Source organism: Copadichromis virginalis, linkage group LG23 (genome assembly GCF_057382275.1).
Source record: "Copadichromis virginalis isolate Kocher_CV1m ecotype Utaka linkage group LG23, C_Virginalis_male_GT1.1, whole genome shotgun sequence".
NCBI lineage: Eukaryota > Metazoa > Chordata > Actinopteri > Cichliformes > Cichlidae > Copadichromis > Copadichromis virginalis.
Window position 1 is genome coordinate 4440839 of NC_140639.1, and position 17175 is coordinate 4458013.

At 45.7% G+C, this 17175-nt stretch overlaps 2 protein-coding genes across 2 annotated transcripts in view; one reads left to right on the forward strand and one right to left on the reverse strand.

Annotated features, from left to right (window-relative positions):
• The first annotated feature begins 10306 nt into the window (after positions 1-10306).
• Positions 10307-15930, forward strand: lpl2a (lipoprotein lipase 2 a). The gene is made up of 10 exons (XM_085449555.1): positions 10307-10543; positions 11376-11572; positions 11842-12021; positions 12220-12331; positions 12426-12659; positions 13127-13369; positions 13610-13730; positions 14029-14247; positions 14500-14607; positions 14699-15930. The coding sequence occupies exons 1-10, from the start codon at positions 10444-10446 to the stop codon at positions 14718-14720; spliced, it is 1536 nt and encodes a 511-aa protein (XP_085305681.1). The 5' UTR covers positions 10307-10443; the 3' UTR covers positions 14721-15930.
• The window catches only part of LOC146680038 (disintegrin and metalloproteinase domain-containing protein 10), a 30501-nt gene continuing 28929 nt past the window's right edge, over positions 15604-17175 (reverse strand). The window contains exon 15 of the mRNA XM_085449554.1: positions 15604-16970. Coding sequence (XP_085305680.1) covers positions 16866-16970 — 105 coding nt within the window. The 3' untranslated portion in view covers positions 15604-16865. The remainder of the gene's footprint in view (positions 16971-17175) is intronic.

Below are 17175 nucleotides of genomic sequence, written 5' to 3' on the forward strand. Positions count from 1 at the left end.
GATCGATCAAATTGGTCCCAGTTCTAGCTGTTGATGGAACCACTACTTTGAGCATGTGCAGATGCTGGTTAGGTAGGGGTCAACAGCCCTTGCTATCAAAAGAACAGAGCCTTATAATGAAGGCTACATGTATCAGCATCACTCATACATATAAATAATGCAGCAAATGTGTTCTGGTACCAGTTCTCAAGAACAAGGAGTGATGTGCAGATCTGTGGCGATGCCGATGAGCCACATCATGAAGATATGGGGAAGAGCTGTTGAAGCTAGGTTAAGACGAAGGGTGATGATTAGTGAGGAGCAGTGCAGCGCAGATGCAATGTTTGCTTTCAGAGTGTTGATGGAGAAGGTTAGATAGGGTGTCATCTTGGCGCCCTATCTAACCTCTGAGACTCTGAGAGGTTGAGAAATAAGTATATCAGAGTGACCACTCAGGTTGGGCAGTGTGAAGACAAAGTTAGAGCAGCAAAACTGAGATGGATTGGAGAGAAGGAATGGTGGAGATCCTGGATGAAGGATGTTGAATATGGCGCTGTCAGGCAGGAGGAAATGAGGAAGACTCCAGAGAAGATTTGTGGATGTAGTGAGAGGGGAATGGCATTACAGAGGATGGTGAAACTGAGGCAGAAGAAGAAGCTAACGTTACATTTTCATTCCAGTAAAGCTTCTGCATGTGTGGCATTCATGAAATGATAAAACTGAAATCGTGAATGTTAGTGAAGACAAGGAAAAAAATATCTTGCTGTGAAAAGAGCTAGAAAAATATTCTGGCCACTTTGAGTGCTACCTGTGATTATACAAATAAATTAAATTAAATATAGATTACTTTGATAATAAATTAAAAGTATAGCAACCGAGAATGCTGGAGATACACTCATGCTCTCTACTTGCTGACTTGCAGTTTTATGGCCTGGTACTTGATTGTATTTGTGGAGAGAGCCATGCTTGTACATTTTCAAACAATTTCAGTTTAGTTTGACTGAGAATGCGTGCTCGGATATTTTAATAAATGATACTTTCAGCTTCCCACGTGTTACCATTTCCTGAGCAGCCGCTAAAACGGTTTCGACCACTGATACAGTTCTTAAAACTGCTTTTGCTCTTTTCATTAAAAGTACACTCCATAGCTAGGAGGACTCAAGCCATATAGGTGCATAAATCAGTGCTCACCACAGTACTGTAAAATTAAGGATAAGGTGCCAGGCAACAGATGATGTTGCCTGGCAACAGATGATGATTTACCCTAAAGAAGAATTGTTTATGTAAACACTCTTTTTTTACTACCCTTGTGTATAAAGACTGTAATATTACTTAAAAGTAACAGCTTTCCCGCACGGGTCCACAGCAGGCACACCTGTAACGCACACCTCAGCCCCACTCCACACTGTGGACTTCGGTGCTGGGGCCTCACATGTGTCTCCTCCGAGGCTCAAACTGGGGAACTTTCACAGAATATGAAAACAACATATTCTGTTGGTTGGGACTCTCCACCCTCAAATGGGCCTCAAATGGGTGTGCCCAAGCAGGGCCCACAGCAGTTTTTTCCCCTTTGAGGCTCCACGTGGGTTTTCTATGGGTAAGTACACTGTGGACCATGTAGTAGTCCCAAAGGCCCAAAATGCTGTATGCCCTGTGTAGACACATCCACTTGAACCTGAATAGGTGTGGGTTTGCTGTGCCCCCACAGCCCCACAGCTCACCTAAACCTAAACTTTCCTAAAAAGAGGAAAGCTGTTGTGCAACATTTGGAGTCTGGACCGGGATAATGAAATGAGATGTGGATGTTTTTTTATATTCTAGTTGTTTAAACTCTCAAAGCACAATCTGAATGTCAGCTGACGGCTGTTTTAGTTTTAAAGTTGATCAGGTCATGGCGTGATTTAATCTTCCAAACAAAACAACAAAAATTCCCCCGACTTTGTTTGTAATGTTTCATTTTCTATAATTCTGATACTCTGAAAATGCCTGATCCAATGTGAGGGGACTGTAGAAATCAGTATTTTCTTCTTTTAGCAGTGTCACTGGGGAATAACAGGATTTCTAACCTTCAGCCAAAGAGTTTCTTAGAGTCCGTTTCCCATTATTCATAAAGTATCACTAACATCATTGCTCATTTACTTTTCTGGGACACAAAGAAGGTTAAAGAGTTGTAACAGAACTTGGTGTGAGTAAGTGTAAGGTCAAGGTACAGGAAAGCATTTTTGTCCTTGTGGTCACTGTGGAAACTTTCCCTCATGACTTTCTGTTGCTGGTGAACAAGTGTTGTTGAAGCCACAAAGATGACTTTTACATTTTTCCTGCTGCCCTCTCCAATCTGAAACTAGTGCTCAGGAAAAACGCTGCATGTATAAATGGTAACAAATTAACTATTCATATTTTTGCTTGGTTTAAAGCTGTTGCTGTCTTTTATAAGCCTAAAAAACACAAAGTTTTACTCTGTTCGTCTTTTTTTGTGTGATTTTCTCATATGCAACATGTGCCATTCCTAGAAATCAGCTTGGGAAATAATCTTGGAAGTACATAAAATTAAAGACATTCTGTTGTCTCCAAACTTTAAGGAGGAATTACTGTTTGCCCATTTTTCATCTCAGCTGGAACCAACAAATCTTGGCTGTGGTCCGGCATGTTCTTCACTGCCCTTTAGTCACCAGGGGACGAGTGCTTCCCCTGAAAAGGCTGCAGAGGCAGGAGTGGAAAAACAAATGCAGTCACTGTTTTTCAAGGAAAATCCAATCATATTCAAAGAAGAATAAAAAGTAATGAAGCCAGCTGTTTTGTTGCAATACCAACATCTGGAGAGTGTGTGCAAAAGGAAGAAGAGGAGTGGAGCTTTTATTATGGCCTGCACCTCATGTAACAGAGCAAAAATGAAGATATTATGTAAAATATTTCTGTGTAGGTTCTCGGTTATCCAGGTCACAGTTGTCTTTTAAGTGTTTTGGAGACATTTACCTCTCATTGAAAATGCTTCTTCATAAAACCAAAGGGTGGAGAGTCCCAGGTTTTTAAACCCTAGTTGGGGTTTGTTCCTTAGGTGGTTGTCCTTGACCCACTATTAATCATATGCATCATCACATGAGCCCAGGTGTGAAAAAAGGCGTGTGTCATTAGCACTACAAGCTTTGGATGAAACCACTCTGAGACCTTGAGATCACCTGACTCAAGGTGCGCTGGGAGTTGAAGCCCTTGGGCAGGAATCTCAAGACTGTACTGTTGGTGTCCAGTCCAGGTGAGGCTAAAAGTGGGTATTATTATTGATTTTGCAGGGTTTTACTCATGGTCCAAGTTAGATGCTCCATCAAACGCTCATTTTTATGGCTATATTCATCTTAAATGAACTGAATATAAGTTTTTTTTTTTGCAGTTTTAATGTAAATGGGGCGATCGTGGCTCAAGAGTTGGCAGTTTGTCTTGTAATCGGAAGGTTGCCGGTTCGAGCCCCGGCTCGGACAGTCTCAGTCGTTGTGTCCTTGGGCAAGACGCTTCACCCGTTGGCTACTGGTGGTGGTCAGAGGGCCCGGTGGCGCCAGTGTCCGGCAGCCTCGCCTCTGTCAGTGCACCCCAGGGTGGCTGTGGCTATACAACATAGCTTGCCAGTGCGTGAATGGGTGGATGACTGGATGTGTAAAGCGCTTTGGGGTCCTTAGGGACTAGTAAAGCGCTATACAAATACAGGCCATTTAAATATGCATGTTTTAATGTGACCTGGAGAGTTCCAAAGATCTGGAATAAAAATCACAACAAAAATGTTAAAATTATTCTCTGTTTTGAAAGAGTTTAACACAACAGCTGCTGCTAAAATATATTTGATTCTAAATACTGTATGGTGAGGATTTTTCAAAATCTGCAAGCGCTTCACATTTTAAGTCCATACTTTAATAAATTCATAATGCTATTTTTATGTGCCACTGTGTAGAAGGTATTTTCAATAATAGGTTAGTAAAGTACTGTATGTTGGTAATTATATATGTCTTTTGTGATCTGAATAGCTTTCAGGGAGTCCCATTTCACGAATGATCATTTTATATGTGCTCATGTCTGAGTCAGATCACAAGTGATTTGTGAATAAAGTAGCAGCAGTTTAGCAGTCAGAATCAAGAACTTGGATTTATTTAGAAAATTATATTAAAATGGACTTAAAAAAAGATCCGAACTTATATTAATTTGGTATGTACTGTATTTATTACACACTCTAACATTGTCACGGGTAATGGGGGAAATACAGACTCAGTCGCGGAGCTCTGGATGCGAAGCAAACAGTGCGTTTATTTACAGTGCTCAAAAACAGTCACAAAGCGAAGTACAAAAATCCAACGGTGATCATCTCCAAATTCCCAGTGGTGTGCAGGTGAGTCTCCCAAGTGATTATCTGAGTGTGTTTCTCCTCCGAGGGCTTAATCCAGCGGACTCCTTCTCTCCAACCTTCTGCTCCGTATCACTTCCTCCGAGCCTCCAGTACAATCCAGCGTCGACTGCCATCCGGACACATAGTTAAGTACCTCAGTCCACAACGAGGATGATCAGTGACAGCTGGATGGCAAATTAGGTGCAGGTGTGTCAGCCACTGGGTGGAGGAGGAGAGAGAGAGAAGCACACACATACACACAGGTCGCTCCGGGAAGGACCGTCCGACCATGACAGTACCCCCCCTCTAACGGGAGCCCCCGGGCGACCCACGAAACTTGTCAGGGTGCCGACGGCGGAACTCTCTCACCATAGCGTGGTCGAGAACCGCAGACCGCGGCACCCAGGAACGCTCTTCCGGACCGTACCCCGCCCAATCCACCAAAAACTGGAAGCCCCTACCGCGGCGCCTGGCATCCATTATGCGAGTAATGGAATACGCCGGAGCGCCAGCGATATCCAGGGCGGGTGGCGGGGGCCCGGGAGGCGGGCACAACGGGCTGGTCCGGACCGGCCTAATTTGAGAAACATGAAACACGTCGTGTACCTTCATGTTGCGCGGGAGGGCCAGTCGGACAGTCACTGGATTCAGGATGGCTTGCACAGAAAAGGGTCCAAGGAACCGGGGAGCCAGCTTCTTGGACTCAGTCCGCAGAGTGATGTTCTTAGAGGAAAGCCACACCTGCTGGCCCACCCGATAGGCCGGTGTAGGGACGCGGCGGCGGTCAGCCAGTCTCTTGTTTTGAGCGCTCGTACGCAGCAGTGCCGCTCGAGTTGCCCGCCAGATCCGTCGACAGCGCCTCATGTGATGTTGCACGGAAGGCACGGCCACCTCTCCCTCCGTGATGCAGAGGAGCGGGGGTTGATACCCCAGGGACGCCTCGAAGGGAGAGACACCCGTAGCGGCCGACGTGCTAGAGTTATGGGCGTATTCGGCCCACGCCAACTGCTCACTCCATGACGACTGGTTGGAGGAAACGACGCAGCGCAGCATGGCCTCCAGCTCCTGGTTCGCTCGCTCAGTCTGCCCATTAGTCTGCGGGTGGAACCCAGAGGACAGGCTGACCTGGACCCCCAGCTCGGTACAAAACATCTTCCATACCCGCGAGGTGAACTGGGGCCCACGGTCAGAAACAATGTCCAGAGGAATGCCGTGAAGGCGGAAAACATGTTGGGTCAAGAGCTGGGCAGTCTCTAGAGCGGTGGGAAGTTTGGTAAGGGCAACAAAATGGGCAGCCTTAGAAAAACGGTCAACGATGGTGAGTATAACAGTTTTACCAGAGGACGGAGGGAGGCCAGTGATGAAGTCCAGAGCGACGTGCGACCACGGCCGGCTGGGGACAGGCAGTGGTCTGAGGAGTCCCGATGGAGGGGAGTTGGACGTCTTATTTCGGGCGCACACAGGACATGCGGCCACATACTCCCGGACGTCCTGAGAGAGAGAGGGCCACCAAAGCAGCCTTTGTAAGAAGGTGACAGTTCGGTTCCTGCCCGGATGGCAGGTAAACCGTGCGGTGTGTGCCCAGTGGATGACCTTACCCCTGACCGCTGAGGGAACGTACAATCTACCTGCTGGACCGGTGCCGGGGTCGGGTTCTTGTCGCTGAGCATCTTGGACCACCCTTTCTATCTCTCAGGTGAGGGTCCCCACGATGCATGAGGCTGGCAGAATGGGTTTCTCCTTCTCCTCAGGGTCCGTGTCTGGCGCGAACTGGCGCGACAAGGCGTCTGGCTTCGTATTCCGGGACCCGGGCCTGTAGGTGATGGTTAGGTTAAACCGTGCAAAAAACAGTGCCCACCTGGCCTGTCGGGCATTCAGGCGCTTAGCCGCTTGGAGGTAGGCGAGGTTCTTGTGGTCCGTCCACACGATAACAGGATGTTCGCTCCCCTCCAACCAGTGCCGCCACTCCTCCAGCGCCAACTTGATGGCAAGAAGCTCCCGGTCGCCTACGTCATAATTCCTTTCAGCCTGAGTGAGCCGACGGGAGAAAAAGGCACAGGGGTGTAATTTACCTGCCTTGCGCTGAGAGAGAACCGCCCCAACTCCAGAATCAGAAGCGTCCACCTCCACCACGAACGGCAGGGCGAGGTCAGCCTGGGCCAGGATGGGGGCCGAGGCAAACAAGCTCTTGAGACGGTCGAATGCTTGCTGAGCCGCTGGAGACCACTGGTACGGCTGTTTGGGCGACGTGAGTTGGGTAAGAGGCAATGCCACCTTACCGAAGTCCCGGATGAAGCGTCTGTAGAAGTTGCTGAATCCCAGAAAACTTTGCAACTTCTTCCGAGTGCCGGGCACAGGCCACTCCAACACAGCTTTGACCTTAGCCGGGTCTGCTCGCAACCGGCCCTGTTCAATGATGAAACCCAGAAAAGAGACAGTTGAGGCATGAAACTCACATTTCTCCGCTTTACAAAACAGCCGATTCTCCAGCAGGCGGTGCAACACCAGTCTCACATGCTTAACATGCTCAGCTCTGGACCTGGAGAAAATCAGAATGTCATCAAGGTAAACGAACACGAAGTGGTTTAAAAAATCTCGTAGGACTTCATTTACCAGGGCTTGGAAAATGGCAGGGGCGTTAGTGAGTCCGAACGGCATTACCAGGTACTCGAAGTGGCCCAGATGGGTGTTGAAGGCCGTCTTCCACTCGTCCCCCTCGCGGATGCGGACCAGGTGATAAGCATTGCGGAGATCAAGTTTGGTGAAATGGGTGGCTCCTTGAAGGAGTTCAAAAGCTGAGGTGAGCAGAGGTAGAGGATATTTGTTTTTGATAGTGATCTTGTTCAGTCCCCGATAGTCAATGCAGGGGCGTAGGGACGCATCTTTCTTTTTAACAAAAAAGAAGCCTGCACCCAAGGGAGAGGTGGAGGGACGGATGATGCCTGCTGCCAGGGAGTCTGTGATGTAGCGCTCCATAGACTCGCGCTCAGGTTTCGAGATACTGTAGAGTCGGCTAGTGGGCAAGGGGGCGCCTGAGAGCAAATCAATCCCGCAGTCGTACGGACGATGGGGGGGCAGCGATTGGGCCCCGTCTTTGCTAAAGACTCGACCTAGATCATGATATTCGGCTGGCACGGTTGACAAGTCGAGGCGAGAGGGCGGCCCCGCAAGATCGCCTGACATGCAACCCGGCACAGCAGAGCGTAAACACTGCTCATGGCAACGGGTGCTCCACCCTACGATACATCCCTTGGCCCAATCAATCTGTGGATTGTGTCGCTGGAGCCAGGGGAATCCCAAAACTAAGGGTGTGTCAGGTGCCTTGAAGAGAAACAGGAACATCTGTTCAGTGTGGTTGCCGGAGAGAGTGAGTGTGATTTCTTGAGTGCGGTGAGTGACAGCGGCTAAAGGCCTGCCATTAAGCGCTGACACCTGGAGTGTTTCCGGGAGAGGAACAACAGGCAAACCCATCTTGTGGGCCAAAGCCTCATCCAAAAAACTTTGTTCAGCTCCTGAGTCTATTAGTGCATCACAAGAATGGGTGCGGGAAAGAAACCATAATTTAGCAGGGCAGCTGAGGTGGAGGAATGTATTCACCGGCGCACCCGTCAGTATCCCCACCTTTACTGACGGGCTGAGTCTTTTAGCCGTGAGGAACAGGAGTCCGTGAAATGCCCCTTCTTCCCGCACACAAAACACTCACCCACCAGTTGTCTTCTGCTCCGGGTGAATTTAGTCCGTCCGAGCTGCATGGGTTGCTCCTCGTCAGCAGGTGAGTCCGTTCCCTCCTCTCTCCACTCGAGAGAGGGGAGTCCAGTCGAAACTCCTACGACCCCTACTGACCGTCGCCCATCTCCAGTCCGCCTGCCAAACTCCCGCATATGGTCGTCTAGACTGATACACATGTTAACCAGGGCACTTAACGATTTAGGAAGCTCTTTAGTGGCCAACTCACGTTTGACATTCTCGTTTAAGCTGTTTAGGAATGCTCCTCGGAGCGCCTTTTCCTCCCAACCCGTCTCCTCGGCCAGGATCCAAAAGTCCACGGAGAAGTCTGCCACGCTTCGCCGGCCCTGCTTTAAAGTAAACATGCGATGAGCAGCACTGTCAGGGTTAGAGCCTTTGTCAAACACACACCGAAATTTGCTCAAAAAAATCACTATATGAGATGGAGGATTGGGCGCTCAGGACTGCTTGAGCCCAGAGTAGCGCTCGTCCGGTCATGAGCTCCACCATGAGGGTGATCTTGGCGATATCAGAGGCATAAGCTCGAGTCTGCTGCCTAAAAATCAGAGAGCATTGAGCCAAAAACCCCCGGCTCTTGTCCAACTCTCCACTGAATTTTTCAGGTATAGGGAACGTGTGTTCTCGCTGAGGCGGAGGCGGAGATGGGGGAAGGGGACAGGCCGCCGCTATATTTAGAAGCTCCACTGGTGGTTGTGGTGGTGTACTGGGCTCTGGTGGTTGAATGGGTGCCCTAGGTGTAGCAAGCAACATACCTTTCAGTTCAGATACCACCTGTAGTAGCGCGGACTGCTCCTTGGCCACATGCTGCAGCATCTGTTCATGCCGCTCCAACCGTTCAGCTTGAAGCGCGAGCTCGCGCTGGACGGGGGTTGAGTCCGCTGAGTCCATAGCTGGCTGGATTGTTCTGTCACGGGTAATGGGGGAAATACAGACTCAGTCGCGGAGCTCTGGATGCGAAGCAAACAGTGCGTTTATTTACAGTGCTCAAAAACAATCACAAAGCGAAGTACAAAAATCCAACGGTGATCATCTCCAAATTCCCAGTGGTGTGCAGGTGAGTCTCCCAAGTGATTATCTGAGTGTGTTTCTCCTCCGAGGGCTTAATCCAGCGGACTCCTTCTCTCCAACCTTCTGCTCCGTATCACTTCCTCCAAGCCTCCAGTACAATCCAGCGTCGACTGCCATCCGGACACATAGTTAAGTACCTCAGTCCACAACGAGGATGATCAGTGACAGCTGGATGGCAAATTAGGTGCAGGTGTGTCAGCCACTGGGTGGAGGAGGAGAGAGAGAGAAGCACACACATACACACACAGACAGGTCGCTCCGGGAAGGACCGTCCGACCATGACAAACATACATAGTATATATCAGTCACTGCACCAGTAATTTTTTTATATCTTGCAAATGGTGCAGTTGACTTTAACAAGCTTCTGACTCTTCAACCATCACTTCATCGGCCTCCTTCCCAGTTTTTCTTAGTGTCTTGTCCTGACGTTTTGGGCAACAACTCAGCAGCTGTAAAGCCAGCTACTCTTGCATGAATATGTGTCCATAATCTTAAACTTGTATCAGCAATACCTAGCCTATTTGGTAAGTAAATAGGTTAGGTATTGACCTATCACATGTAATAGGTCAAAGGTCAGAGTTTTAAAGCAATGGCGGCTAACTTTACTGCAAGAACCTCACTGATTGCTCAGTTAGGTTTCAGTCTTATCTTTCCAGTTTAAAAAAATAATATAATATTGAATAAGAACTGTTTCTGAGTAGTGGAGCCCTGCAAACATGACGATGAATGATCTGAATGATGTGGAACCTTTGACTTATAAAAATCGGTTTAAAGCCATGTATGTATACAATTCAGCCTAGTTACACTATTTAAATATGAAAGTGCATTTCTTTACAGATTTAGTTAATCACACAGGAAGCACTGCAACAATGCAAACGTTTATGCTAATCAGTGTCTCCTGCTGATCTGGCCGTGGTCGTGTGGTAGAAACATACACTGAATGCATTTAAAAAATAAATAGCGCTTTCTCGGGGTTCAATGAGTCGCTACACTGCCAAACACTGTTGCTATCGCTCCTCATAAAGCAGGCTTAATGGTTTAGTTTACACATTTACTTTCCATTCCCCGCCCGAGGCCAGCAGCCAATGGCTTGTCAGAACTTCAGAAGCGCTATTTAAGACGCAGACAGTTCAAGGTGGTTCAGATATCAGCGCACTGCGCGCAACAGGACGCGCGGGCTTATTCCTTACTACAGGACTGCGTACACTCCCGGGCTGCGGCGTTTCATTGACTGATTTCGTCCTTAAAGATATTTTCTCCGAAAGGAATAAAGTGCAAAAGAAATGAGAGCGTGGAAAGTGCGGTTTCTGTGCTTCGTGGTGTTGAATGCAGCTGTGCAAAATGTGACGTCCTTGGAGGAAGAGCTCGCCGATTCTATTTTTGGTGAGTTGTCAGTTACTTCATCCACATTTAGGTCTGTATGTTTGTAGTTCTGCAGGTACGTGAGGTGAAAATTCCCGTGTAACTGTAACTTGGTGAAAACCAAGCGCAGTGCTTGTGTGTGTGTACAGTAGTTTCTACCTTGCCAGTGATATCAACGCGCTATAGGACATACTTTAGGTCACGTGTCTATGACTAAACTCATCTCTGATACTCTCCTCACTTACTATTCCCTGGAAGAGACGCTCTGAAATTGAAGCTAACGCTGGAAATTAGAGAAATAAACTGAAATGTGTCAGACTGTCAAATTATCCCAACAAACTGATTTATCCGGGTGTCATCATGTCTATTTATTTTCACAATATGATCCTCAAACTATTGGAGCCTTTATTTTGGTAATTGTTTGCAAGGGTCTGGTCTCCGCCTCCCCATACTTTGAAAATCAGTACAAGGCCCAGTCAGCTGACTGTGCCAGCAGGACCACAGAAACTTGGGCAGATTATATTCGGTGAGGTGGCAGGAACAAAGCTGAGAAACCCTTATGAGCCTCTGTGGAGCTCAGTCCTGACCAAGTGAACTCCTTAAACCCCTGAGCTTTGATCTCCTCTAAGGTGGAAGCTCATTTTCTGAGGGGCCCTGGGGGCGGACCTTATTGCCACCAGCAACTCAGCTAGCTGGTCAGACTTCTCAGACTTTCCAGCCAGACTATTAGATAAGATTTGTATATCTGATCAAAACACCAGGAAGCCAGAGGATTTGTTTCCCCTTCTTTATTTTTTTAAGAGTATAAAGTTCTCTTAAACCATCCAGCTAACTGGATAATCTTCTCTGTCAGGTAACTTCCTCGATCCTGTGAAAGGCTTTTTTGACCACAAGGCTGAGAGCAATGCCACTGTTGCCAAATTCTCGCTGCGCAAGCCATCCCATCCCGATGATGACCTCTGCTACATCATTCCAGGAAAACCCGACTCCCTGGCAACCTGCACCTTCAACGGCACTTCCAAAACCTTTCTCATAATCCATGGCTGGACGGTAAGCAGAGATGCTTCAGCTTGTTTTAACCTGCCCCTATTTTCCAAAATATCCAGAGCTTTGTTTTCTTTTGAATCGAAAGGAGAATAAAAGACCGGGAATACCTTTCACCAAATTCTGGTGAGGTGGCATCTCACTAAAATAAAAAAATCATATTGACTGACAACCAGCCAAAGTATTTCCTGACATGTTGATCTGGAGGTGGCTTAAATTACACGCGTACACTAGTTTCACTTGTCAGGATTGATGTTTGTTTGTCTTTTCAACAGCTGAGTGGTATGTTTGAAAGCTGGATCCCTAAACTGGTATCGGCACTGTATGAGAGAGAGCAGACGGCCAACGTCATCGTGGTGGACTGGCTCAACTCGGCTCAGAATCACTATGTGGTCGCAGCTCAGAAAACCAAAGCAGTGGGGCAGGAGATCGCTCAGTTCATCGATTGGATCGAGGTTAGTTAAGCTCTTGATTTCACAGGTCTCATTAAATGCCCTTTCATTAAAATATCGATGAGTTAGTGTTATTTAACCTCAAGTATTTAAACGATGTGTTTATATGAGTAACAAAGAAAAAGCGAATGAAATTAAACCCAAAGGTAATGTGGAGTATTTCTTACACTCTCCTTAACTTAATTACTTTTGATTTTCAAGGAGACCACCAACATGCCTCTTGAGAACATTCACCTGATTGGCTACAGCCTCGGGGCCCACGTGGCCGGATTTGCTGGCAGCCATGCAACCAATAAAGTCGGAAGAATCACCGGTAAACAAGACAGAAGATTTCAGATGTTTGTTTTAAAGCTATTACCACAACAATAAAGTCGTGTAATGTTGGTCCTCCTCGTCTCTGTCTGAAGGTTTGGATCCCGCTGGTCCCGACTTCGAGGGCGAACACGCCCACAGGCGCCTCTCCCCAGATGATGCTCACTTCGTGGATGTCCTTCACACCTTCACACGCGGCTCTTTGGGTCTCAGCATCGGAATCCAGCAGCCCGTCGGCCACGTGGACATTTACCCCAACGGAGGCAGCTACCAGCCGGGCTGCAACCTCAGGGGAGCGCTGGAGAAGATCGCCAACTTTGGAATATTTGGTAAAAATAACTAAAATGACTGCAGCCCTGATTTTACTGTATCTGCACAGTGATTGTTGTATTCTTTTACGAAGAGAGTAAGAAACAGGTAAAGTTAGTTAAAGCGTTAATGAACTTTATTATGAAGCAATCAGATCAGAGGTTCAGCCACAATAAAACAAAATTAAGCACATTTTTTAGAAACACATAAGTGCCTATACACAGAGTGTGCCGCTTAGAAGCTTGTAACTGCTTGCTGCTGTCATTAATATCTTAGCAGTGGACATTGTTAATGACAGCTGCACAATGACGTCATTCACACCAGTGTGAAAATAAACAGAGGGTCCCAAACATGGCTGAGGAAAGGTCAGATTAAAAATAAGTAAATTTACCCGGAGCACGGTCAGCTACTGAATGGAAAAGTAATGTGTATGCAATGTAGAGAATTAGAGCAGATAATAAATTGCATCCATTTCTTTCCTCCTCAGCTGTGTCGGACGCCGTCAAGTGTGAACACGAGCGTTCGGTTCACCTCTTCATCGACTCCCTGCTGAACGAGCAGGAAGCGGCCATGGCGTACAGATGTGGCAGCAACGACATGTTCGACCGCGGGATGTGCCTGAGCTGCCGGAAAAGCCGCTGCAACACGGTGGGCTACGACATCAACAAGGTCCGCAAGCCTCGCAGCGTTCAGATGTACACCAAGACACGATCCTCCATGCCTTTCAGAGGTCAGCGGCATGCTCTTTAATATCATCGCTGTTATCACATGAAAGCTGATATATTTGCAGAAACAAAAAGCAAAGAATAATCTAAAAAACATCTCATACTTTCTGGGATTGTTGACTTTTGAGATTCTAGTTGCTTCGGCTGAAACTTAAACCCATTAAATCTGGAGCAGTTTTATTACGTTAATTTACACGCATGCTTTCAGGTCCTTAAATGGTGCAAATTGTTGCTTTGTTTTGCAGTTTACCACTATCAGCTGAAGATCCACTTCTCCAGTAAGGTGAATAGCTCAGCTATGGAGCCCTCGCTTACTGTCTCGCTGTATGGAACCAGAGGAGAAGCTGAAAACCTGCAGCTTAAACTGTGAGTGAGGGTTTGAACCCTTATGAAGAAGAATTACTGCACAGTGACTTGCATTTTTCAAGTTACGAGTTGTTTTTAACACTTGCACAGTAATCAAAGAAAACAGCACGAGACAGAAACCATAAACAGAAAGAGGCAACCACACACAAACACATTTCACTGCTGGGCCTTTACAGCGTGCTTTCATCGCCATTTTATCATCTTTTATGGCACATACTTTACAAGCCTCAGTTAAATAAAACATGCTGGCTATGTGTATGCGTGGAGATCAACATTTCTTTCCGCCTGTGTCTGGCAGAAAGGAGAAAATTGTCACAAATAAGACACATTCGTTCCTGCTGGTGACGGAGAAAGACATCGGTGACCTGCTGATGCTGAAGTTTAAATGGGAGGAGACAAACGGCTGGTCTGCATCAAGCATGCTGAAGATGGTTTCCTCTTGGTGGTCTGGCAGCTCAGATGGCGCTAACGTGGCGGTTCACAAAATCCGCATTAGAGCGGGCGAGACGCAACAAAAGTGAGTTGCAGAACATTAAAGGTGTAGTTACCAAATAATGTCTGTCTGCCAGAAGAAAAAAAACTCGAGGCTTCCCTTGAGTTTTCCTGAAATGCCAGTGTTGGAGTTTCCATGATGGACCTCATAGAAATGTGTCTATTACTGGGATTTATGGCTAAAATATATCAAGCTTAAAGCACAGGCTTAAGCAGAATCTCAGGGAGCTACTTGAACACGCACAGTTAAGCAGTATTTCATGAATTTCTCCCACAGGATGGTGTTCTGCATAAAAGATCCTGACGCTCAGAAGCTGACACAGGAGCTCACGTTTGTTAAATGTAAGGATCCGTGGAGGACGAACAGAAAGCGAACTCTAAGAAGGTGAGCTTGCCTCTGTGTTAACCCTACTCTTTACCATTGCATTACTGCTAACGCTGATAAATAACAATACATTTGCTGCTTCTGTCTGTAGAGTAACTCTGGAGAACCACTGATCGTGAAGACAAGACGCTCTCCACCATCCCCTTTGTCCATTTCAGCACTTAGCAGATAATTTATACACTAGTAACTTTTATACACCAGTAAATATCTGAAAGCCTTTATCACCTTGTATATATCCAAATAGGTATAATGTTTAAAACAATATGTATGTGAATACTATGTCATACTTTGTAAAAAAAAAAAAAAAAAAAAAAGTAATTTAATGACTTTTGCTTGATTGTTGTACTACTAGTAAATCTTACAGGCCAGATCAACAAAGTTTGGTTGTAGAGGTACTAATGCCCTGATGTGTAGTACAATAATAATATTTCATATAAAGGAACCACTGTGAAATATAATAGAGTGACACCTCTGAAAATGAGGAAAAATAATATTAAAGGTGTATTTTTTGTGTGTTTTAAGCAGTAGGTTACAGTTTAGTTACCTTTTTGTGTTACCTAAGTAAGTACTAAGTTACCTGAGTCACCGAGCATTCACCACTGTGACTCTCAGCGCTGTATGTGACTGTGGGACCTGTATCAGTGTGCCTTACTGTAAACAAGCAGCAGAAGCTTTTCGGCTTTTTATTGTTGCCTTCCAACTCGGCGTCCGTTGTTCTTACTGTATGAACTTATACTGAAGTACTCAAAGCTGAAAAAGGTGTTATTTTAAATGCTTTTGCATGTTTTACTGCTTCACTCCTGCAAGAAGACGTTACTTTGAAGCTGTCACCTCAAAGAAGTGCTGGATACTCTTCTAAAAATGGCTTCCTTCTTTTAACGAGTATGTAATATTCGGTGTGAGCTCGAAAGCAAAGCTTCTATTAATGTTTGTGATGTGTGGTCTTTGTAAAGTGCAATGTCTGCTGTGGATAAGATTTTATTTTTTGGCTCATGCTCATTCAATTATGCATTTCCAGTTAGTAAGCAATACTTGAACCTCAGTTCTTCAGAGGTATTGTACTGTAATAATTGTGACTTTTATAAAAAGGTATTTTGCACTTAAAACAGGGAAAGAGAAAACAACTCACCTGTACAATAAATGTAAATACTATAATATAGATACTGGAGTCTCTTATATGGAGCGCTGCTAGTTATATATTTTCACCTCTCTGTGAATTTGATCTATAAAAAGTGTGTTCATGTAATCACTGTACATAGCTGTAAATACGTCTCTGTATTGTATAAATTCTTTAATAAAACCAGCGTGTCGCCTGAGAGGTCATCTTGAGCTTGCATTTTTTTAAAGGTCGAGAGAAATGCTCAACTTTTCTTCCTTGCTCGCTCAGTATAAAAAAAATATAATTATCAGTCCTATTTACCATCTCAAGGCTGTTTGTTCCGTTAAAAAATATTATCAAAGTGTGTTTGATCTAAACAGTTTTAACAATTTAAACACTCACAACTGTTTCTGATATAAAAGTGCAAGCAGTCCTGGATTCAGCCCAGCGAGCGGTGTTGTTTCTGCAAGTCCTTGTAATTGTGGTGTTGTGACACGTGTTTGGCTACATGTGTCAAGGTGACCCCAAAGATATGCTGAGTAAGGACACCGTAAACTGCAGCGTCAGCTTTAGTTTAACCACACTTTGGTTCCTTACAGGACCACAAAGGTTGGAACTTGCTGGTTTGACCTCGTAGATAAGTTTGTTTTATATCTTATTCTAAACTGTTATGTAGGTTGTTAAGAAGATTGAAGATAAATGTAGCAGAGTAAAACACAGTATTTGCCCAAAGATTTGCAAAATAGTATCTACTGAAAGAAAGTACCGTCAAACTCTATGTACACGCAGACCCTTCAGTTGCAGGTGTTGCTATGGTTGAGATGGAAAGCTGGATGCTCCTCATAGCTGAAATTAGTGTCTTAAACATGCTCCGTGCATTTAAGGCTTTGTAGTGACAGATGGCTTTACATTGCAGCTTCAGCTTTCTGAGGGGCAGCTGACTGACCCACATTTGGCAGCAGAAGAAGCAACATTTTCCACAACACATACATCACAGGAGACTCTTGCGTCTTTCCTAAATGTGAAGAGTTACACAAAGACATCGGTGAACATGGCTGAGTTTTTGGGCAGTTGAACAAAGCTGATGAATCCTCCTCGACGTGGCACCTGAAGATCTCAGGTAAAGGACGTTTATTCAAGAGTCTTCAGGGATAAAAAGTCACTCCAAGTTACGTGTGTCCAGTTTAATGCTGCAGAGGCAGACGGTGCAGCCCATGACTCCAGACAGCGTCAGGATAGCCAGCAGGATGGCCCACCAGTGAGCCTGAGGAGAATAAACAGAAACATGATTTCGAATAAGCTGGAAGCATTGGTGTCGTTTGGTTTAAGATTAAGATTAAGATCACTAGAATAAAAATCTTTAATTTAATCTTTAATTTAAAATGTTGAGCAGAAACAATAATTTTATTGTTCAAAGGTTTTATTTACCAAAAATATTACCTCACTGATTTTGCCTTATTGTTCATTAT